This window comes from Pseudochaenichthys georgianus, chromosome 1 (assembly GCF_902827115.2).
Source record: "Pseudochaenichthys georgianus chromosome 1, fPseGeo1.2, whole genome shotgun sequence".
Lineage (NCBI taxonomy): Eukaryota > Metazoa > Chordata > Actinopteri > Perciformes > Channichthyidae > Pseudochaenichthys > Pseudochaenichthys georgianus.
The window spans coordinates 34,748,703-34,773,875 of NC_047503.1; the positions used below are offsets into that span (position 1 = coordinate 34,748,703).

Sequence of the window (25,173 nt, forward strand, 5' to 3'; positions counted from 1 at the left end):
GGTTTAGTGCTGAAAATTAATTTCTGGTCTGGTCTTTTATTTGATCAATATTATACAACACAAGCTGTTGATTACAGAGTGGTTCATCTGCTCGCTGCTGATGTAACAGCAGTTTTTGAGTCATCATAAAAACACGTGCTGTTCTAAAAAATTGTGTTCAACATGTTTCGACTACAATCATTATGGATTGTTGGATTTTTCCTCCAAGCTCATTATATTATATATATTATATATAACACATTGCAGTTAGAGTACTACATCTTGTGGGACTTAAAAGACCCTTCAATTAATGAATGTGTTTCTCTGTGCACAATTCTGTGTGTTGTGTGTTTGTGTGTTTTTGTGTGTGTGCGTGACAGGAGCGAGTGTTCCTCAGTGTGTCCAATTACATCTTCACTGTGATCTTCGTGGGTGAAATGATGATCAAGGTAACCATTACAAGACACGAACGAGCACTTCACTCCAAATTCAATTTCTCTTCTTACTTAAAAAAGGGCAATTTTCTCCCTGGTTGTGCATCAGAATCACTTTTAAACCAATTTTACACCTCATATTGTTTGATATGTGTGTGTGTGTGTGTGTGTGTGTGTGTGTGTGTGTGTGTGTGTGTGTGTGTGTGTGTGTGTGTGTGTGTGTGTGTGTGTGTGTGTGTGTGTGTGTGTGTCAAGGTGGTTGCTTTGGGCCTGTACTTTGGAAAGGGTGTGTACCTGCAGAGCAGCTGGAATATTTTAGACGGAATTCTGGTGTTTGTGTCCATGGTGGACATCCTGGTCTCCCTCGCCTCATCGGGGGGAAATCGAATCTTAGGAATCCTGCGTGTGCTTCGTCTGCTCCGCACATTGCGGCCACTCAGGTAGGAGTGCAATGTTTTTTTTTGTGTTTGCTCTAATAATACTATCTTGCAGTGGTGGAAAAAGTATTTAGATCCTTTACTTAAGTAAAAGTACTAAGACTATTCTGTAAAAACACTCAATCACTCCAAGTAAAAGCACTGCATTGAGGACTGGACAGGAAATGTACTTAAATTATAAGAAAGTGTTGAATGCAGAAAATAAACTCAAAACGATTGAAATAAAATCCTAAAATATTAAAATATTTCAAAAGAAAAGCCAGAAATCTTCACGTTTAAGAAGATGAAACTGTGAAATGTTTCTTAACAAAACACGACCTAAACAATTAGCAAAAAATGCAATCCATGGTAGTGAGGTAGAAGTATGGCACAGAAAATAAATACTCGGGTGATGTACCGGTACTTCAAATGTGTAGTTCAGTACAGTACCTGAGTAAATGTACTTAGTTACTATCCACCACTGCTATCTAGTGTATTTGTTAATGTGTGTGTGTGTGTGTGTGTGTGTGTGTGTGTGTGTGTGTGTGTGTGTGTGTGTGTGTGTGTGTGTGTGTGTGTGTGTGTGTGTGTGTGTGTGTGTGTGTGTGTGTGTGTGTGTGTGTGTGTGTGTGTTGCAGGGTGATAAGTCGGGGCTCCTGGTCTCAAACTGGTGGTGGAGACTCTGATCACGTCTCTCAGACCCATCGGGAATATCGTCCTCATCTGCTGTGCTTTTTTCATTGTGTTTGGAATTCTGGGAGTCCAGGTAAACATGTATACTCTATATTTCCCCGTTGGTGCAGGAACAGCCTTTTCATTTATTTTACATTTTTTATTATAGCATTGAACAATAATCAGTTAAAGCTTTTCCCACGTTTTAAGTGCCCAGACATCCGAAGCTTGCTGTCTGTTCTCATGTGAGAAGCAATTGATCACTGTGGTTTAGAATTCACAAGGCCCGCCTCACAACATGCTTCAGGTAATACAAAGTGAAGAGAAACATTGGGAGGAAATGCAAATGAGCTGCTGATTAGGCTCAGAGTCTCTGGAATTAATTAAACATACAATGGTTTAACTACGTAGGGATTGTGCTGAAAAGGGGCTTTCTTAACATTTCCCCATGATTTCTGTATTATTAATGTCATTAATGAATGCCAAATTAAACCTGTTTTAAATCAAAGAAAACCCAGTTTTACAGTATGTATAAAGAGAAGGATCAAGATTATCATTTTATAAAACAGTGGGTCTTAATATGGGGCTTTCCTTTGAGTTGCAAATTATTAAAGGCTTGAGAAAGAAAATGTTTTTTCCGTAACACAAATCATTTCTTTATTACTTTTGATTAATAATTGCTTTTTGATTTTGTGTAATACGACACACCGTTTCATCGCCTCAGGCCTCAAAGTCCTTCAAAGGAAATCATTTGCGGTGGGAAAAATGCTCTTTGGTTTGCTTTATTTTGAAGGGCCAAAATAATGTTTTTAACATTATTTTAATGGTATTTTAGGAACAAAAGTGATTTACCATGAACACTTTCTGTGAACTCTCCTCTTAATTATTTGCCATTTTTCAAATATTCCTGCAAATTAAAAAGCTATTCAAATGAACGCTTGCAAATTAAAAGATGCTCAATGCATGCTGAAGCTAATATTAACACACAGGCTTATATTTCTCAAAAACACACTGAATCATCTTGTAATGAGAACACTCCACGCTGCAGTGTGTAATGACTGTGAAGCAGACCGGACCAGATGGTACTTCATATCTGAGCTGCAACATACAGGCTGCAGGCGCTCGCTGAGTAATTTACTGTACAGTAATCTAAGAACCTCGTTACACTCTGTGAAACCTTATTTACCTGGGAGCCACAGTGTTATTGGATGTGTTAATCGTTTGTGCACACATCTGTCTGTGAATGCAGCTGTTTAAAGGGAAGTTCTTCCACTGCGAGGGGCTGGATGTGAGCAACATCACCAATAAAACCCACTGCCTGGGGTCGGGATACAGATGGGTTCGACGGAAATACAACTTTGACAACATAGGACAGGTTTGTCACTCTGAACACACACAGCACTAACCGCTCGTACAAATGGATTGACAGCGTGACACTTGTGTATGTGTGTCTCACTCTTGCAGGCGCTGATGTCGCTGTTTGTTCTGTCATGTAAAGATGGATGGGTCAGCATCATGTATGACGGCCTGGACGCTGTCGCAGTGGACCAGCAGGTGAAGAAATGCACACAGAGAAGGAAGAGGGAGGATTTGGGAGGATGTGGGAAGTAAAAAAAGAAAAGAACATCAGGGAGAAATGCAAACTATCCAGTCGTATACATCGTTTTGAACTGTATCTTGGTTCTGTTTGTGCCAGACGCAGGCACAATTTGATCTTGTGTTTTAAAGCAGAAATGGGAAACATTTCAGCAGGAGAGGAAGGTGTAAGAAAAGAAAAAAGGCAGATGGAGGAATAGATGTGTGTTGACAGTGCTGTGCTGACTCAGGATTTACATTGTCGTCTTGTTTATTCTCTCCCCTCTTCACCCCTCCTCACCATCATTCGTCACCGTCTGGTTCTCTTGGATGCTACCTCTCCTCCTCCTCTTCCTCTCCTCTTCCTTTTTCCCTCTCTGTGTCCCTCTGCAGCCAATAAGAAACAACAACCCCTGGATGCTGCTGTTTTTCATCTCTTTCCTCCTCATCGTCAGCTTCTTTGTGCTCAACATGTTTGTGGGCGTGGTGGTGGAAAACTTTCACAAGTGTCGCCAGCTGCAGGAGGAGGAGGAGGCGCGGATTAGGGAGGAGAAACGACTGAAACGGCTGGAGAAGAGGAGGAGAAGTGAGATATGGGAGGGGAAGGGGAGGAGGGAGAACGAGTAGCATACAGCACATGGCAACAAGTGTGTCACCCATATGTGAAATTTGAATATGTTATTTAAAAATCTGTCCGCTCTAACATTTTCAATCTTGGAGGAAGGCTTCCTACGAGAGTTTTAAACCGAGCTATAAGTAATTGCTTCAATTCAGCCACTAGAGCAAAGTGTGATTTGTGTTTATCCTACGTCACAGCTACCACTGCCATTCTTTTACTTGAATGTCTTTGAAGCAGGGGAAACAATTGTACAGTTTTCATTCGCTACATGCAGAAAATAAAGAAAAGATGGCATGTTGTTGAGTATAAGAAACACAAGTAGAAACAAGCTGTCAGTTATGGAAAGTGACCATGGATCATTTGCAAATGTGTAATGAACTGTAAGTCAATCTGCTCTACACAATATTGGAAAGGCTGCCAAAGAACAAACAATTTGAAGATTATTTACTTCAAAAATCCTTCCAATGACAATTTGAAGCTTTAAGAAGCTGCAGGGCAACCAGTTGGTGTTTCAGTTCATCCAAACGGTGTTTGATGGGGTCGAGACTTGGTTGCTGTTCAGGCCAGGCAAGTTGTTTCACACCATCCTGGAGAAACATCTCTTTATGGACTTCTGCATTGTGCACCAGGACTTTATCATGTTGAAAAGGGAAAGGGACTCAAACTATAATTGTATATTATAAGGGGACACCCTTGTTTGAACCCAAGGGCCCAGCACAAATCAGAAAAACATCCCAAGACTAAGCACATGAGACAGGTGTGTCCAAACACAGGCCGTATATTGCAGCTGTTATCATACACATACTGTACACACGATAAACCTCTTCTTCTTGCATACATACTGTATGAGTACATGCATCATTTCCCACATATTATGCTCAGATACACAGTTCTACTGCACTCTCTTTCTCACTCTCACTCCGTCCGCCTCTCTCTACAGTGTAATCTCTAGTAGTGCTTTCCTCATAGTCAGTGAACTGGCTGGCAGCGAGCGTTTCTGCCCAAAGACACCTTGAGGTGTGTGTGTTGGTGTGTGTGTTCTTGTGTATGTGTGCGTCCCTGATGGATAGGATTGAATTCCTGAGGTGGCAGTTTTAGCACACACACACACACACACACACACACACACACACACACACACACACACACACACACACACACACACACACACACACACACACACACACACACACACACACACACACACACACACACACACACACACACACACACACACACACACACACACACACACACACACACACACACACACACACACACACACACACACACACACACACACACACACACACACATATGCACTATCCCACACATGGCAGTGAGCCACTTGGCACACACTTTATCGGTGACTTCATTGCCGATATAATATGTTGTTCTGAATAATTTTAATGACTGTGTGTGTGTGTGTGTGTGTGTGTGTGTGTGTGTGTGTGTGTGTGTGTGTGTGTGTGTGTGTGTGTGTGTGTGTGTGTGTGTGTGTGTACGCAGGGGCCCAGGAGAAGCCATATTTCGCAGACTACTCCCCGTTGCGTCGATCCATCCACACCGTGTGCACCAGCCACTACCTGGACCTCTTCATCACCATCATCATCTTCACAAACCTCATCACCATGAGCATGGAGCACTACAACCAGCCTAAGGTAACCATGGCAACACCTTCTACTACCTGCCCTAGAACCATAGTAATGAAGCGACTTGCGCTGGTACAGTACAGCCCCAGCGTGTGTTTGATGTATGTGTCTTTGTGCCCCGCAGTACTTCGAGGAGATACTGAAGTACTGCAATTACGTCTTCACAGTGGTTTTTGTCATCGAGACCATTCTCAAACTCCTCGCTTTTGGGCTGCGCCGCTTTTTCAAAGAGAGGTATTGAAGCGCTGACATCCACTAAACTCCTTAATCTACCTTCATATATTTGTACTTACTGTTCTATACATATTTACACCTCTATACATTTATGACGATCCTCTTTACATTCAGTTCATTCTAATTGATATTGCTTCTTTTTTTTACATGTCATGTAAATTATAAGATAATTTTTTATGATCTAGATTCACATTGAGTTTTATAAATTGGGTTTTTATTTAATTAGCATTTTTGGAGGGAGCCTGAGAATTAAACTCTATTGCCAAGGCCTGCTTCTAAATAAATGTTATTCAAACGATAAGAAACTTGAACTTGGAGAGCGTCTTGTAAGCGGATTGCAGCTCATGTGACACAAGCGCCACGTCTTAGGGTTTCATTTGACTGCATTTCCACACTGTCATCTGTCAAATAAGGAAACTTAAACTTCATCCTTAGAAAAACTGAAAAATGTGTGTGTGTGTGTGTGTGTGTGTATGAAGATGGAACCAGTTGGACCTCGCCATTGTGTTGATGTCCATCATGGGAATCGCTCTGGAGGAAATAGACCTGAATGCTTCCCTCCCCATCAACCCCACCATCATACGCATCATGCGCGTCTTAAGGATAACAAGAGGTACACACAGTGACACAAACACACAAGATAAGTTAACCCTTTATGGATCCCCCAGGGAGAAATGCAGTGTCCTTTCGACAGTTATAAGTCCAGATATATAGAGAAATAAAAAACAGAGTAGAACTTGTACAAGAACAAATAAAGACAACGTTACAAGGTAAGTAAAACAATATTATTAAGAGAGCATATGGTGTAATTGTAAATGGAATAATACATATTATGATTGTGCAATGATTCTCAATGTTGTCTGTGTTAACCTACAGACAAATATATAAAATATAGCATTTGATGCACTAAGAATGTAATAACATATTATAGTATAACATAGTTCAGGATAGTATAACAATAGATATACCATTTATAAAACCGCACAAGCATGATGATGAGTGTCTGATAAGAGCTGACACTTTACCATGTTTCAGTGCTGAAGCTGTTGAAGATGGCTACAGGAATGAGATCTCTGTTGGACACGGTGATGCAAGCGCTGCCTCAGGTAAGAGGCAGCTCTGATGCTGTGAAATAAAACGTGTCTCTTTAACTGCGCGCCTGGTTTCCAGATCTGAAGAATTGCAGACAACTTGTTTTATTCCACGATTCATCAGGGCTGGCACTGACTGCTCCCCACACGATTTACTAACAGACTGTTCAGTGACACTAAATTACCAGCAAACAAGCATGACTACATCCTCACGCTAAAAACGGCTGATCCTTAAATGGTTCAGTGATTAAATGGTTTCTAGGATTGTTTTGCAGCTCGGTATCTGTTGGAAGATACAATATGAGCCAGAAAGTCCAGACTGAAAGCTTATCGTCACAAAGACGCAATTTATTCACAAAGGAAAATAAATTGCCGGACTGTAAAACATCTCAAGTTGTCACAGCAGCAATATATTTTCTCCTCTTTTATTGATGCTTGTGATGTAAGAAGTAATATTAGCCAAACATGTCATCCTGTATGGAACTTGCACCGATCTGAATGGCCAATGCAGAGCCTTTCCAGATGACATCGCACTGGGATGCGGCCAATGTGATTTATGAGGCCATATCCACGTATCTTCTCCAGGCCTCCATGATGGCACCTGTCTCATTCAGGATGCTGCATTTCTTTTGATGCAGTGCTATTATTGGTCTAAACAAGATATTCACAAGCACTCTTTAGACACATTAGTGGCTCCAGGCGAGACAAGGACAGGTGGTCGGTCCACCATACTGAAATAACTCAGCTATTTAAAGGGATTGTGAGGACATTTTGTATAGATATTTGTAATGACTTCAGTGACCCTCTTACTTTTCCTCTAACACCACAACGAGGTTAGATTGTTGGCCACTATTGGAGGGATTAACATTGAATTAGCTGCACATGTCCATATTCCCCTCAGGATGAGATTGTATAACTTCTGTGATACCTTACATAACCTTACCCAGTGTGCGAACTATACCACGGTCTCCAGGGGAGCCGGGATTATTATTATTTTTTGCGGGGGGGGGGGGGGTGGGTAAATGCTGATCCGTGCATTAATAGCAACAGCACAGACATAGGCCTATTATAGACAATCTGTTGCACACGGGGTGGTGCCACAGGTCTACATTTACATGAAACGTCCCGATGGATCATGTTCATGTCAACAGATTTCCCGAGCATGTATGGGCTACGCAAACTTCAATCAACTTGATAATAAATAATCCACGGACCACCAATGTAACGTTTGACTGTTTAATGAAATCAACTTAAAATGACTCAAAAACAGGCTACATTGTTTCACATGGGCTATAGCCTATTATGGCTGTAGCCTACATAGAGCCGAACACACGCGATAAGAGCAGCCAGCGGCACCAACCATGAACAATATTAATATTAATAATACAGCTATAGCACAACACAACCCTCTCACTGCCTGGAGAGACGCGACGCCACACACACTACACAACGGCTCGTCTTCTTGTGTCTCTCAGCCCCCAAGTTAACGTTAGCTGTCAAGTTAGCACTGGCACTGACCTTAGCTCCCTCCTCTCTCGGTTCTGTTGTAGCAGCAGTACGATATGCTACCACCAGCTACATTCGGTTGGTCTTCTTGATCAGGTTGTTTGGCCGTCTTTTTAAAGAAATTGCCCAAGGTACGTTTTTTTTCTTCTTTTCGACATGTCAGCAGCAGCAACAATGCCTGGTAAACATGCAGCGCTAACTAAACGAGCTTGTGAGTGAGTGGAGCTGCGGGCAGCGTGCACGGTGCAAGCAGGCGACACTTTTTTCATGAATCATAAACTCTAAATATAATTTTATTTCACTTATTTTACACCTTTGAAAAAAAAAACATGCCCAAAATGGAATTTATTTGGTCATCATATCAGTATTTTAGAGAGCTCCCCCCAAATGTCACAAACCATGTTCCCAGGGGAGCTCATGTCACCACTAGGGGAGCTATAGCTCCCCTAGTGGTCCCCTCCAGTTCGCACCCTGACCTTACCCTCTGAACGCCCTTTGAACTCGTATCTGGAGGCTGTGTCTTGTCAGGAAAGCTTTAAATGTTATGTTACCTTAGTTATAAGGTCTCACCCATCTTTATAATATATCCTGAAGCTTATTTAGATCTCGTGTTTAAGAGCATTGTAGAATCCTGGTAAATTACAGCAACACCTGGCATCAAGAAGTTGATCAGACATAAATCAAAACCCAAGTTATTTGGAATTTGTGATACATGGCTTTTAAAAGAAAATCTTCTTGAGTAACACCTTTAAATTGTTGCTCTTATCCCGTCTTATAACTCTCACCTTTTCTTGATTCCAAAATATTTGAGGTGTCCAAAAAACGGGTTTATGACCAAATATCTGCAAATGAAAGACATCTGCGTTTTTATGTTAGATGCTATTAGGCAAATGTTAGCATGCTAACCGACAAACAAAGATGGTGACTATAGAAACACTGTTAAGCTATTAGCATGGAATAAAAGTGAGAAAGACATAAAGTGTTTCCAGTATGTTGTAGTGCTAGTTATAAGCATATTTTGACAATGAATTGGATAATGTCGTCAATCGAAGGTTTTGTCCAGAATCAACGTTACATCAATACTTTAACATGGTAAACACTACTGCTAATTATCAGCGTGTTCACAGCATTTGTACGTCATCCACACTCAAAGCAATGCTCTGCCTACCGCTGTGTGAATCTTAGACTTGTTTGAATATGAAACGTGTGAAGAGTAATTGGTGAGAATAGTGAACTGTTGCACTCTGGTGTGAGGGGGAGGATTCAGGAAGGATCTACCACAGCCCCCTCGGCTCAGCGGACCCTCAGGGGACCCCACCAGAATATAAGAGAGAAGAGAGGAAGGGGGAGGGAAGGTGGTGTTCAATAAGTGAGAACAGCTATGCAGGGCAGACAGACGTTTATAAACTGATTTATTTTGTTCCCTCCTGTTCCTAAGGCAGCTAAATTATAATTATTTATAATTATAATGGCTAATTCCAAAATCATAGCACACTGAGCTTCGTTCATTCGATGTTTGTCCACACATTAGTGCAGCAAAATTCCCCATGATCCTTCACTGCCTTCCCACCCACAAATGATGCCGATTGTCTTTGATGTGACAGATCATTGCGGGGGATCTAACCCAGGTCTGTGCAGTGGTGTCCGTGTGCACTTCATCAATACGTTTATTCATCATCTATGCGGACACCTACCTCCCACCACGGGGCTACACAAGCCAAGTCCCTGTGAATTGCTTTTAAATGAGAATAAACAGGCATGTGTGTGGTTCACGAGGACTGGATCGAGGATATGAAAGTGCCCCTCCGTTTCTCAAATAAAAACATCTGAGATGTGATTGTACTCCAGGTGTCATGATTTTGTTTAAATGTAGTAAACATCAATGCAATAAGGCTTAAGCATTCTCTGTCTATTGCCTCTTTCTATCTGTTTGCATGTGTGTGTCTTTCTCTCTGTGTATCATACGCTGTTTATATCTGTGTGTGCGTGTAATATGTCTGTCTAGGTGGGGAATCTGGGTCTGCTCTTCATGTTGCTGTTCTTCATCTATGCAGCTCTGGGAGTTGAGCTCTTTGGAAAACTGGGTTAGTGTGTGTGAGCGTGTACGTGCATGCATGTGCGTGCGTGAGTGCATGCATATAAATCGCACAGATGTGTGTGTGAGTGCGTGTGCCTCAGCTGACTCTGGCGAGATTACGTAATTTGCATAAATTGTGTTGTTATATACATTAATGATGTCGATTCAGAATCAGTGTTTTTAATGAGTGCAATCATCTACACACAATCCTCTTTCTTCTCTCCCCTCGCCTTCCTCTCTCTCACACAGCCTCTAATAGTCTTTTCATCCTCTTTCAGAGTGTTCAGACGATAACCCATGTGAGGGCCTCAGTCGCCACGCCACCTTTGACAACTTCGGCATGGCTTTTCTCACACTCTTCAGGGTGTCTACCGGGGACAACTGGAATGGGATTATGAAGGTTATTTTCACTTCCTCTCCTCTGCCATGTGGGAGTTTTTAAGAAGACGGATGGATGTTTGTGTCTGCACACATGTTCTGTCTCAAAGCGTCGGTTAGGGGACAGGCATTGCATTAAGCAGAGGGAAGATCACTGTTTTTATGACAGACCCAGGGCTGCTGACATTAGAGGGTTAGGGGAGTATATTATTCTTCTGTGACAGGCTGAAGGTCTGTTCACACTCAGATACACATCTCCCCCTGTTGGAGAAGAAAGGGAATACAACTTAGTCAACTGGAGGGGACATATTTAAATAAGAACAAACATTTGGGTATCTGGAGTCCCTGCTGAGCTGAATTTGCTTTTTTTATATTGGCTGCCAAGATAATAAACACAGGATATAAGAAGTCATTTAGTTTTGGCTTCTCATAAGTCTCAATATACCTAACTATCTGATTAACTCCACCACTGATAACTCTTTGCAATGTTTCTAACAAGCCAATCAGAGCAGCAGAGGTTTTTCTAGGTGTTCAAAGTGACAGGTGTTTACAATGGAGGGTAAATACAGGTATATTGAGATTGACAGTATGATACAAATGTGTTTTTTGAACATCATAGAAACATTTTCTTGTATTTATGAACCTGAAAATAAGGACAATATGTTCGCTAAATATATCTGAAAACAACCTTTAATCAGTTTTCTATATTGCCTTGTAATCTCTTTCCCCTTGTCTTCCAGGATACGTTGCGAGAGTGTCGTCCTCATGAACGCCACTGCCTCACCTACCTTCCTCTGATCTCCCCCATTTACTTCGTGACCTTCGTCCTGACGGCTCAGTTCGTGCTGGTCAATGTGGTTGTGGCCGTTCTGATGAAGCACCTCGAGGAGAGCAACAAGGAGGCTGCGCTGGAGGAGATGGAGGAGAAGAAGGAGAAGGAGGAGATGAAGGAGAGGGAGGAGATGAAGGAGAGGGAGGAGAGGGAGGCGGCCTGCCGGCGCCTCAGTTCTGTGTCTGTCGGTGGAGAGCATCCTAACGTGGACACACCTGCCCAGGTAACACAAAAAGTCTGTTTTCCTATTTTTTATGTGAGAGGGTTAGGTTGTGGGTGACAATAACGATGACAGTGGTGATAATCCCATGTGACAGGTGCAGGTTGAGGATGAGGATTGTTCCCATGGCAACCTGCTGAGCATAGGACGCAAGCCGTCTCTCCCCAGCGACAGCTACGCTCAGCCACTCAGATGCTCCCCCTATCCTCCCATCTGCCACGAGGCGTACTCCGGCTACAGCTACTCAGGTAATTTGGTTGTTTATGGCCAATTAAAGTGAGGAACCGTTCTCACTGTGCTCCAACCGCTAACTGATCGCTGTAAAGGTTATTGCTTCCATAAATAGCAGAAAATGCAGTTGAGATGTGATGCAGCACAACAAGACCTTTAAGAGGGAGATGGTTTTTAGTCTTTTTTTCAGGAACAAATTGGTTAGACTTGTTTGTACAAAACAAAATGACTTTACGATATTATTTTAATCCTTTGGAAAACGATACGATATTTGCTAATATAACAAAGTCTGCCCATATGTGATTTCCATTTGCTTCAATTAATGGGCCTCAAAGCGGAGCGATTTTGAAACTAAATCACAGACGAGTTGAACACATCAGTAACATTTATATCAACTCACAAATCATCTAAAATATGATTTTACAATTGTATTACATGGCTTTGTAGGATGCTGAGGCTTGGGGATTTCAAAACAAAGGCCTGAGTTAAGGATGATGATGTGTTCGATTATTAACAATTGATCAACACATCAATGTTAGGATTTTGAGTTATATACATGTCAAAAATCTATTGTATGTGTGGTTTTTATTTTGATCCCATTTTTTTATAGTCTTTCATAACACGCAAAAGATCTCTCATGTTAGTTTGGATGATGATGCTCCATTGCAAAAAAGAAAGAAGATATAAGGCTTCGGATATACAGACAATATTTTTTTATAGGATCAGTGAATTGTTGTTTTTTCTTATCTTACAGAATATGTTCCTGCTAACCAGATAAAGGCTTTGGGGTATGAAACTGTGCATTAAAAAAATTGATGCAGTAACTATTCCTTTTTATATTGTAGTTTAGTACAGTATAATATAGTATAGTGGATTTAAAGCATCCTAACTTTAAATATATAAGTAAATATTTGGAAAACATCACCATCAATTGGAAGAAGGCAATTCAATAATATCACAAACAGCCAAATCCAAAGTCAAAATCAAGGTCTGGACCAGTGGTACTCAACCTTGTCCTAATCAGGAGCCACATTGACGAAAAAATATTTTTGCAAGAGCCACAATCCAAAAACGCTCCTTTCCTCCCTGAAACCATTATGCATTTGAGAATATGGATAATAGTAATATGTTACTAAGGAATGAAAAGCATAATGTACAGTGCAATAACTGTGATTTATTATTTTCACTGCAACCACAAAACACACATTGCTGATCATCACTGCCCATAACAACAGATAACAGACAGCATGCCCTCCTAGCTAGAGTAGAGTAGAATCCGACAGTTGAATTTTTTTTGCCTCTCGTTCCAGGTCTTTTTTCTCAGGAAACAACGTTGAACAAGCCAGCAGTATGCAATCCTTCACCATTTCTCCATCAGTATATGGCTTCATCTTTTTCATCAGTTCATGTGTGATTTTGTAGGATGCCTCTGTCGCTCTTTCACTCGTATTAGTGTGGAATAAGTTTTTTTGAGCAGTTCGGTTCTGTTTGAGTCTCGCCAGCTTTTCCGCCCTCAGCTCTCCACCTTTCGGAAAGTCGGTACTGAACTTCGGGTGTTTTGTGTCGTGATAGCGCTGCAAATTGGACCTTTTTAAATTGTGGAATGACGTTGTCACAAAGCAGGCAGATGCATTTTCCCGAACCGGTGGAGACGAAGAAAAACTCGAGTTCCCAGTCCTCTTTAAATGTTCGATATTCCTCTTCATATTTTCGTTTCCTATATTCCTTTGCCATTTTTGCATAGTGCTGTAAGCTAGTTTTCCCAGTGTGACGGGGCAATTATCTGGCGCACCTGCAATCAGAGAGCGAAACCTGAAATAAGTTGTGATTGGTTGTTCAGAGGGATGGGGGGGGCGGCTTAATAGACTGATGTGTGACTTGTGAGTGATAATGAAATGTTGATGAATTCTGCTGACGATGTTTTCTTTTTATTGTTTTTTTTTAACATTTTATATTATAAGTGGGACTTAAAAGAGCCGCAACTAGTCTTAAAGGAGCCGCGGGTTGAGTATCGCTGGTCTGGACAATCCCTGACTTTAGAAACATCTTCCCTCTTTGGCAAAACGGTATTCTTTTTTTGTTCAATGTGTCTATGTGAACTCTGCCCCATGTTCTCCTGCAGGCTCCGTGAGCTCTCTGTGCTCCAGTGGAGGCGGCTCCATGCTGCAGGTTCCCGGAGCTCTGCCGGCCTTCAGCCACGCCTCGCTGGGGGTCGGACGCAGCTCCAGGCCAAAGATCTGCCTCAGCAACGCTCAGAGCATCGACAAACACTTCTCACACAGACTCACCCCTGCTGACAGCATCGAGGGGTACAGGTCGAGTCCGGCTCACGGAATAAACCGGCACAGACTCAGCTCTGCTCACAGCATAGATGGATACAAGCTGAGCCCGGCCCATCGAATAAACAGACACAGACTCAGCTCCACTCGCAGTATGGACGGTTACAGGCACCATCCAGACAGCAACGCAGACAGACCTAAACTCACCTCCAGCCACAGCATAGACAGACAACCCTCACTCAGACTGAGTCCCACCCACAGTGCCAGCAGACATTCTTCTCGGTGGCTCAGTCCTGAAGAAAGTTTGGACCGAAACATGCTGAGCCCCTCTTATGTTCCCGATGACTCGGGCCTGAAGAGACCAGCATCCTTCCGCAGAGCAAGCAAAGTGTTACAGAGACAGGTTTGTTACTATCACTTGTCTATATTCGCTTCGCATTTCTTTAATGTCCTCTCTTCAAACAGAAAGAGATTCAGCCAAAAGAGGCAACAGACAATAATATAGCTCTAACTTACTATTAATGAATAACTATTGATTACATAATAAAATGGCTATTGAATAACACCATCTGCTTTTATATCGGTTACCTGTCAGACTTGCTTTCACTCTGAAATTCTGTCTGCCACTGCTTACAATCTGTTTGGAAAACTAAGGCTTGATTGCAACTCATTCTCTAAGGAAAGCAGATAGCCCTAGCTGTACAAATTGCAATCACTTGGTGTTATGCTTATCTTCAAATTGGTTACGTCAGCAAGCATTTATCATTCATTTCCATAAAGCTCAGGGGTTGTTTTGGTTGCAGCATGGGCACGGTGCCAGAGGACAGGTGGAGACACCTCGCTGATGGCAGAAGAGTAGTTTAATTTAATTACTCTGAACAGCATTGGGAATACATTATATACTGTATGTTAAATATTACTTGGTTTTCCATTTGTGGTCTATTTAAGTTGCTAAATGTAACGCTAGTGGTAGGTTTCTTTTGCCACTTTGACTTCACATTTCTGATCCTTTTAGAGATTCTTTCTAGACATCCTCCACAACATTTTGAAAACGATTTTACCTGCATAACCCAACACGTTGTCTGTGTCGTCTACGTGTGTTTCTTTGTCTGCAGGCGGCTGTGCGCTGTGACTCCATGGATCAGAGCGGTTCAACGGACGACTTGGCAGAGCCTCCCCTCACTGTGACCGCTGTCTCTTCCACACCACCACGCCAGAGATCTTCTAGTGTACACACACTGAAATTCACACACCCCCAGAGGGTCATTTCATGCAGGAGCAACAGCCGGAGCAATAGTGAAACCACTGGGCAAGAACATGTACCCGAGCAGGCCATCTGCGGCTCTCAGCCAGGAGCAGATGTGGAGGAGAGGCCTGTCAGCCCACAGAGACCCTCCAGCCTGAAGGTGCCCAGCTGTGAATCCACCTCATCAAAGACCCTCTGCAGAGCGGCCAGCCTCAGCCCGGACCCCGGCCCACAGTCAGAGACCGCAGACGAGGAAGTCGGCCACATTAATAGTTCTGATCACTCACACTCACAACTCCCTCCTGGCTCCCCACACAAAAGCAGACACCTTACCCCTAGCCCCGTGGAGCACAGGAGTCGCCTCAGCCAATCAGTGTCTCCGGTGTCGGGCAGGAACAGGAAGCAGAGGGTGAGCCCGCCGCCAGGAGAGGAGCCCATTACTATGGCAACCCAGGTGATGGACAGCAGTTCTGAGCTGAGGAGGCGGACTCTGTCATTTGACGCCACGACCCTCTCTCCTAATCAGCCAGAGGGGGGTTCTGTGGACGACTGAATAAACTCTTTATGATCATATTGTTGAAGAGGAGGAGCCTGATGTGCTGCCGAAGCACACGAAGGGCGGGAGTTACAGTCCGAAACAGGAAGGATACCTGTTTCCTGTTATGGGCACATCTCCTCGTCCCCTCCCATCCAATCACAAGAGTTTCACAGGGTGATTGAGCAGAAATATTTCGGACTGTGTGTGTATGAGTGTGTATCTGTTCAAAGACTTTACCCGTTGTGCTTTCTGCACAAAACATGCACATAAGAAGACGTTTCCTTTTCTTCTATCATAGTCCTAGCTTTAGTTGAGACATAGTTGTCCCGCCCCTGCTATATTTACTCAAACATTAACCTTCCCCTTGCTTGCTCTCCTTCTTCTGCCCTCACTCTCATCCTTTTCACGCACCTCAAGCCTATGTCAGAGTGCATGACAAAATTACCTGAAATATGCAGCACAGTTACAGTTTCTGACGAATCTGCTCATGTACACATATGTTAAAAAACAATAACACAGCAACTAACTTCTTTTAAATAGCGACTAATCTGCAGATGATTTCTTTAAGTAATCATGAATCTTTTGGTCTATAAAAGAGCGAAAATGGTTTGCAACTCACTGATTCACATTTGAGAAGAAATGTAGTAACAATCTAAATAGTTGCAGATTTGTTTTGAATGATACACCAGTTAATCAAACTGTCTTTCAGCTCTACATACAGCATCTTATTAAGACTTACATTTTAATTTGCCAGAACTGTTTACTTTTTAGTAAAAATCCCTTATTTTATTCTCTGTGGTGCGAAAATTACAGTTAATGTTTACAAAACAAATTGAGTTTTAAGTGAAAAACTTTAAAAGTTAAAGATAACAAATCATTTTATATTAAAAAGCTTCATTTTGTATTGCACGCTTATGTAGATTGGTGCAGGCACACTTTATTAGAGAATTATTGCTCCAAAAATTCTAATTGTACAACAACTTGTTGAATCTTATTGTCTTCTAACAGAGTGGATGTTTTTTTTTTTAAATATGACCCTTTTCGTACCTCTTAACTAACAGTATTTTTTCCGGTCTAATCAAACATGGACATTTTTGTGACATTTAAGAAGCCTCCCCCTCCTGAATCCATCGAGTCAGAAAAATCAATTTGCGCTTAGAGCCTCTTAGTTAGAGTAGTGTGACCTCAGTTTAGTAGTTTCTACCTCTCTTTTTCCTGATCCCACCCATTCGAATGTTCAGTCAGCTTAGTTTCTCACCCCCTTCACTTTCCTTTTATCCGTCTTAGTATTCTCAGGGTAGAGGTAGTTCAGACGCAGGTGAGTATGACGCATGTGATCACAGGTCTGCAGTTAGATTGCCCCCCTGTTGTCTGAATCTGGAGCTGGCCCGTCTCGCCTGACGTTTGAAGAGATTTTATTGCTCGGGTCTAAGGGTGAAATTCAGTAAGAAACAGAAGGGCTTATTCAGGTGATATAACGGTGTGTACAACTTTGTAGAAACAAGGCTAAGATTATATTTTATTAACAAAGCGGCAATGATATGAGAACTACAAAGGTGAATTTCTACATGTCTGAACGTCAATTTATCTGCTGATGATGGCGGCAATGAAGATGATTGATTATGATATCAGTGTAATGGGATGCTGATTTTAAAGATGATGATGATAATCCTGACTCTGGGTGATAATAATATAATAATATAGTATAATGTTCCTGTAGGAGGAAAGCAGTGAATGATGGTAAGTTCACCTGCAGTAACATGACTGGACAGTGATGGAATAAAACCACTTCCTGTCTGACTTTTATTTGACTCCATAACAATCCTTATACACTTTTCACCCTTTCTATGTAAGGTTTAAAAACACAAGATCTAGGTGTCCTGCGGGGACTTAGAAAGCATTGAAAGTTGATCAAACTGTTTAGTGTTAATTAAACCATGGTGAAGTCTCAGGTTGGATATTCGACATGGATTCATCCTGAGGCAAGCAGCATCTTCTTACTCAGGTTGAGAAAGTTGGCCGTCAGAGGATGCTCAACACACATCCAAGACGTTATGACTCATAACCAAAGAGTTTTGCTTATGGACCATCAATACACGACCATTTAAATGACACAATGTCTATTTTACTTTCAAAACCTCTGTGCCCACATGTTATGGAAGATACTGAAACGAAATTGGACCTGGTCATTCTGAATTTACATTAACATATTTATATATAATAGCCTAAAATCCATAAATTGAGTTGTAAAAAGGTCCTGTCTAGAAATACAATGCCACATTGGTTATCACATTGATGCCAGATATTGAAAGGAATCAATATTTTTTATTAACAAACCAAAGAGTTATAACAACAATATTCACATAAAAAAAGAAGCATTAGAACCCCATTGTAAGAAGTGTGTCTTATTTGTCCAGTATACATGTACAATGCTGTATTGATTTGGAGTCACATGGTCAACGATTGTTTTTCTTTTAAATCTGATATTTTATGACCTGTCTATTTTTTATTTTACTATCTTTGTGAAGCACTTTGTTACTTGAAATTTAAAAAAGTGCTATACTAAATAAGATGTTTTACAATCAAAAAAGGATATATCTGCATTTACCCTGTTAATGTCTTTCATCATAAATCGCTTAATCCAAAAGTTCTTTAGGGTTAATTACTAAAAATAGCTTGTGTACCCTTTCCTGTCATGGTCCTCCAGCAGATGTTGAGTAATATATAAAACACATACTTGGATCTGGGTGTCAATACATAAGCATAGTAAAATGAGTTGCTCGCATTGCAAGAAGCAAAGATGACATTATTTAAAGATTACAGGAACAAAGGCAGACTCACAGCTCTGATAGCGGTGGTGGATAGATTTTATTTTTACATAATTAATTTGACCACTTCATCATATCACAATAAAATATTGAATCACATGAATATTTAACGCTGAAACCGTATAGCATTCAGAATGCATTAAGCTGTCTTGCCTTTATTTTCTTGCCAAGAAAATATAAGGATTTCTGCAGCCCCTCGCTCATATCTAAGCAGTCTATTTGTCAAGCTGCCTGCCTTTCTTGAAACAGCCAATCAAGTGCCACATGTCTGCAGGGCAGCTTCTGATTGGGCGGACTGACTGACTGAGTAGTAAACAGTAGCTACACAGCTTCACTGTCCTCAATACTTCCTTCACTAAATACTTTGTATCCCTTCATAAGGCAGATGAAGCATCATCACTGATCTACATCTAACGTTACTCTGCACCTCACCATATGAACATGCAGTCAGGGTGTGTGTGTGTGTGTGTGTGTGTGTGTGCGTGCGTGTGTGTGTGTGTGTGTGTGTGTGTGTGTGTGTGTGTGTGTGTGTGTGTGCCTCTGCCTCCAGGTGTGTATACATTTGTGTGTCCAGGTGTTTATATCCAGTGGTGAGTGAGTACAGCTGTGTTTCCGTGCATCTATATCTGTATGTGTGAGTGTGTGTGCATTAACAGAAGACAGTATTCTCGACACACAGAGTTACAACTATCTAAGCTGAGCCAGCAGTTGCCATGGTGAAAATAGCTCATACATCGTCACATGACCCTAAATCTCGCCAATCCCATGAGAGGGTGGAAAACCATTTATCAGCGAGGCAGGAAGTAGTCCGTGCCCGCGTTGTACGCATGGGTGTATGGTCGTACGCAGTGTCACTCAACACACACCTCTGTTTGTCTGTCTCTAGAAGGTAGGGGCCACAGGTCTCTGCTGTGTGAGCTTCTGGGGGTCCAGGGTCTCAGTGAATGGCGGAGCCTGATAGGGGTTAGTGGTTACTATGGTAGCTCCGTTAGCGATGGGGTACGGTGTGGCTCGAGCGCTGCCAGCGGGAGGCTCCAGGTGTTGCCATGTGAACAAGTTTCTGTTGCTTCCGGTTAAAAAGCGCCGCAGTGCGCTCAGGGTCAATACAGCCTGTTAGTAAGACACACACCCACACAAACACACGCACGCACACCCACACAAACACACGCACGCACGCACGCACACACACACACACACACACACACACACACACACACACACACACACACACACACACACACACACACACACACACACACACACACACACACACACACACACACACACACTATTATTAGAGGATGTTAGTTACACATTGATTTGTATTAGAAGCACATCATTATATATTATTATGTATGTAGATTTTGTGTTTTTGAGAAATGCGAAAATGTATACCAGATTAGCAAGATTTTCAAATATGAGACATGTATCCACAGGACAAACTTAATCAGACTGCATTGCAGCTCTACAGACCGGGAGCAAATACAATTATAAACCAGTTGGATAAAATCATTACAAATGATAGCAAGTGAGTGAGGACAGTTGGAAGAGCTCATATACATTTACTGTAGAAAGAATATATATAAATTCATTGTAATTCAATCAACGGTAGCTCAGACTTCAGACATGGAGTCATGATTGATACAGTCATGAGAGGAAGACATATGACTTGAGTTTACTTCAATGTGAAGGTCTGCTGGTAATGGCACACAATTGAATCAATTTAGGGGGCAGTGTAGAGTACAAAAAGAATGAAAATGTAGTTTGCAGTATGTTAGTATGGGATTCTGAACACAACCTTAGAGTCTACAATTGTTAATTAGCACTTAAACAGAAAGCTGAGGCTGACAGGAATGTAATTAATTTTGGTGATAAAACAAAGTCATGAAAAAATGTTCTGATGATGGCAGAGATGAAACGTCAGAGGTTTTTACCAAAGTCACTAGGATTCATCCTCTAAAGACTATGAATCTCTGTATAAGACTTAATGGCAATCAATCCAACAGTTTTCATTTGCAAAACCAGGAGACTCAAGAAGCAAATTCAAAAGGGCATCCAAACAGCTCTCAAAATGCTATACATCCTCTTCGGAAGAATATTGAAAAGATTTGCTGCAGAACTATTGGGTAAAAAATAGTATTTTGTGACATACTGTACATCCCTGAAACAATTACAGTTCAACCTCTCCACATCCTCTGACAGTGAGATGAATGGCTGCTATTTGTTTGGTGGTCAAACTGTTTTAACAAGCTCTATTGAGTTGTCAATGGATAATAAATCAGTCGGCAATGTTCTCTGGGATATTTCTAAACTTTCTATTCAAATCTCGCTGAGGGCAGCTCTTTTATAAGAACACCCTGTCCCCACAGTATCACACTGTCACGCCTGGAAACTGTCACAGTCTGACCTGCTGGCTACTGAGCAGCTTAAGGGCCTTGCTCACGGGCAGCTTTATGGTCGTAATGGAGGACATGAAAGAAGCACTGCTTTTACACTTTGCCCACAAAATGTATCCTGCTGGTCAGTGGATCAAACTCTAAAAACTATAAACGTTAGGGCACCACTGACCCACACAGTTATGACCATGGTTGGTTATAATAAAGACAAGGTAACTACTTGTTTTCACTTCTCTTCTCCTCACAGAATTGAATTGAAAAATAACATAATTCAGTTGTTGAAGCCCTACTCTGAATTTGCCAGTTATACTACTTAACTACTATCACTGAAGTAAACGTGTCTCTGTGAATGTGTGTGTGTGTGTGTGTGTGTGTGTGTGTGTGTGTGTGTGTGTGTGTGTGTGTCCTAGCATTACTATACTTGTGGGGACCTAAATCTGTTTACACAGTCACGTGTGGGGACTTGCTTCACTTATGGGAACAAATTGGAGGTCCCCATGAGGGGAATCATTAATTTTAGGGTGAAGACTTGGTTAGGTTTAGGATTAGGGTTAGGGTTAGGGTAAGGTTAAGAGTTAGGGTTAGGGTAAGGTTAAGGGTAAGGGTTAGGGTTAGGTATGTGTTGGTTATGGTTAAGGTTAGGATAAGTCTCCAGGAAATGCATGTAAGTCAATGTAATGTCCCCTGAAGTGATGTATACATGGTATGTGTGTGTGTGTGTGTGTGTGTGTGTGTGTGTGTGTGGTGTGTGTGTGTGTGTGTGTGTGTGTGTGTGTGTGTGTGTGTGTGTGGGTGGGTGGGTGGGTGGGTGTGTGTGTGTGTTAGGCTAGAGAGTGGTGGTAGGGCTCTTTGGTAGGAGCCTCTGCTTGTCCTCCATGAAGGAAATGCTCTTAAATGTGTTCATTGCCAGCAGACACTGATAACCCTGAAATACACACAGATACACACAAACATGATGATGATGATGTACATACATTACATTCACACATGTATGAAAAGAGAGATGAAAGGTTTAACACACACAGGTATAAGCATACAGACCCAGGTCAGGATGGAGAAGAAGCAGAAAGCGATGGTGGCTCTGGCGGCGTCGGAGCCTTGGGCCAATGGCAGCTCGTCTGGAGAGGTAGCCTGCCACTGATTGGCCAGAAAACAGAAGCCAACAAACCACAGGAAGCTGGCAAGACCTGAAGGTGTAAACACGGGGGTACTACCATAAGTACCAACATTTAAAGTAGGGTACTATTCATGTAGGCTTGCTCATTACTACATTATTGGACTACACATATTGATACAATAACATGAAGAAAAGTATTTATTTTAGCATGACATAATTCTTGATTCTTTGAAAGGCTTCATATAATTTGAAACAATCTAACAAATATAAAAAGCTTAACATTTGCAAATGTTTCACACATGTCTAATGTACTTCTAACACATTTATCTTTTTTTGTTCATTTACATAACAATGATTAAACAAGTTAAAAAAGGTGTCAAACCATTCCAAGGGACCCAAACTAAGTATACAGTGGTAAAATAAAGGAAAATACTGAAGTACAAGAATCTTAAACTTGCACTTAAGTAAAACACTTCAGTACATGTACTTAGTAACTTTCCCCCCGCTGTATTTGTGTGCGTATATTTACCAGAGAAGACGAGGTCCAGCAGGACAGCCCGCCTTCTGTCCTTGACGCTGCTGATGGAGGGGAAGTAAACGTCCAGGATCAGGAAAAAGATGCTGCCGAGGAAACAGAGCACGCCTATGGTAACACCAAAGTTACAGGCGTCAGCGTTGTTGTTGAAGACGCAGAGCAAACGCTCGCTACCGATGTTGATGTAGCCCTCGTTCACGATGCAGCTGAACACCACCATGGAGAAGACCTGCAGGGGAGACACGTGAGGGTCTTTATTATTGTAACAGGAGGAAGAGAATGAACTCACACTGCTCTATGAATGACTTTCATTCCTCATACACGCCACACATCTCACACACCATAGACAAACACTGGTCCTGTTCAAGTGTTTGTGAGTGAGTCAAAAATGCAGTTTTTCTCTCTAACAGATAGATTTAAAGGGGAAGTTCACCCAAATGTTATTTAAAAAATGTATTCCCCCAGTAATTGGCAATGTTTTACTGATTTTGGATTCATTGTAAACTGGCTGCAAATGTTCATTCAGTTTGGTGAAGTAGAGATTACCCAGAATTTGTTAAAGGGTAATTTCACCTAAGTTACAAAACATTTTGCCACATTCAATTATATAAAGGCTAACACACATTTTCTGCTTTATTTACAGAAATGTTAAGATACCTGTCAAAAAACAAAGTTTAGTTACTGTGGATAATCCACAGAGCATAATATCAGTAGTTATTAGAAACAGTATTTTGCATAGAAAATAGAGAAAAATCTTACAGTAGTTGTGATTTGTGGATCATCCTAATGTCATATTGACATTTTACTTCTACATATTTCAATAAAAGATCAATTAATTTTTCAAGCAAAACATTTCCATCACACTGCTTGCCGTTGTCTTACAGTATGTGATGATAACATTACTATTTTGGGGGTTTGGTTTGACATTATAAGCTATTTGTTGATCATCACCTTTGGATCCAGGACATTTTGGGTAATTTTTCACTATTTCCCATACATACATTAATTTCAATGTCTTATTGTCACACAATTAATTGCACTGATTGGATCTGTAATATGTTTGTTTTTTCTTATCTGAATGCTTCCACTCAACTTGATTTAGTTTGCTAAGGACACATTGGCTATGACAAACCATTGTGAACAGAATTGAGACAAAGATGGTTTATTGTGTGCTTCTGTTTTCTTGCTTTGTCTCCTTTAAAACCTATTTGTTCCTTCAGTGCACATTAAACGCTGTGTGGTGACTCACATCTGCACAGTATCACAGACAGCAGCGAGAGACACAGAGAGGTGTTACATTCTGGTTAGAGGGCATTCAAATCCAAAGCGTTCACATCTAGACACAAAGAGGCTCCAGATAAACATATGGTAATCTGACGCTGCTCCTGGAGCTCCAGCTACAAGCTGCATCACTGAAATCATTTTTTTATTTATCAGACAGACCCGGCACAGAGATTCGAAATACGACAAAACCGAGCATTTTATTTAAAATACATAGGCCTACTAATGTATATCAATAATAACCTGATAAAAGACACCAAAGCACAGAGCGAGAGACGGAGACATTGTGAATGGGAGACAGCGTTGGGAGGGGGGTGCAGGTAACGTTAGGCCTGTCCATTGATGGCAACCCACACGTTGCAGAGAAGGCTTACTTACCCACGACATCAGTCTGAGCACTGTCCGGGGATGCGTGAAGAATGCGACCGGATCGAAGGCGACGCTGCCGGCCTTACCGGCTCCGTAGGCGCCCGCTGACTCCATCCCTCCGGCTTAGTGCAGCCTGGCGCCCGCAGAGAGAAGCAGAGGAGTCGGTGCGAGCTGCGCGAAGCGTGCTGCTCAGCCTCCGAGTGAAGTCACACCGCGTCACCGGAGCACAGACCGCAGAACACACTGGCAATTACCATTATGGGTTTTTATTCAATTCTGACCATTGCTTTGTGTTCAACCTTGTTTCATTTATTGTTTTTTTTTAGTTTATGTTTTTTTAAAAATACTGTTTTGAAAGGAAGACGCCCCCTACAAGTGGATAGCCTATTACATGCTTGCAAATTCATAATGCAAACCAAAGTTCCACAAACCTGTTTAATGTTATAATTACAGAAGGGCGAGTTCGATAGACTATTAATTAACATTGATTCATTCTCAGTGGAACCATATCTTCATAATGTTATCTTCTTCATTTGTTTAACAGAATAATCTCGTGCAATTTGAAGATTTTACGCAAAACTTGTCATTCAAATTGATTGACTTTTTGCTTTATGAAGAGATATGTCCAATGGTGAAGCAGCATGGCTGTATGTCAGTGGGCATAACCC

The 25,173-nt window shown here is 41.6% G+C and overlaps 2 protein-coding genes across 2 annotated transcripts in view; one reads left to right on the forward strand and one right to left on the reverse strand.

Annotated features, from left to right (window-relative positions):
• The window catches only part of LOC117448170 (voltage-dependent T-type calcium channel subunit alpha-1H-like), a 53,341-nt gene extending 35,556 nt beyond the window's left edge, over positions 1-17,785 (forward strand). The window contains 17 exon segments of the mRNA XM_034085335.1: positions 360-428; positions 669-853; positions 1,468-1,480; positions 1,482-1,595; positions 2,751-2,876; positions 2,966-3,055; positions 3,470-3,662; positions 5,205-5,356; positions 5,472-5,581; positions 6,061-6,194; positions 6,617-6,687; positions 10,184-10,262; positions 10,534-10,655; positions 11,374-11,688; positions 11,783-11,933; positions 14,039-14,598; positions 15,311-17,785. Of these exon segments, the coding sequence (XP_033941226.1) occupies positions 360-428; positions 669-853; positions 1,468-1,480; positions 1,482-1,595; positions 2,751-2,876; positions 2,966-3,055; positions 3,470-3,662; positions 5,205-5,356; positions 5,472-5,581; positions 6,061-6,194; positions 6,617-6,687; positions 10,184-10,262; positions 10,534-10,655; positions 11,374-11,688; positions 11,783-11,933; positions 14,039-14,598; positions 15,311-15,994 (3,168 nt within the window). The 3' untranslated portion in view covers positions 15,995-17,785.
• A 499-nt stretch (positions 17,786-18,284) lies between these two features.
• LOC117448120 (synaptogyrin-3-like) lies at positions 18,285-24,691 on the reverse strand. The gene is made up of 4 exons (XM_034085255.1): positions 24,515-24,691; positions 22,850-23,084; positions 22,245-22,390; positions 18,285-19,917 (listed from the first exon to the last, which is right to left on the reverse strand). Exons 1-4 carry the CDS (start codon positions 24,617-24,619, stop codon positions 19,690-19,692), a joined length of 714 nt encoding a protein of 237 aa, XP_033941146.1. The 5' UTR covers positions 24,620-24,691; the 3' UTR covers positions 18,285-19,689.
• Positions 24,692-25,173: the final 482 nt, after the last annotated feature.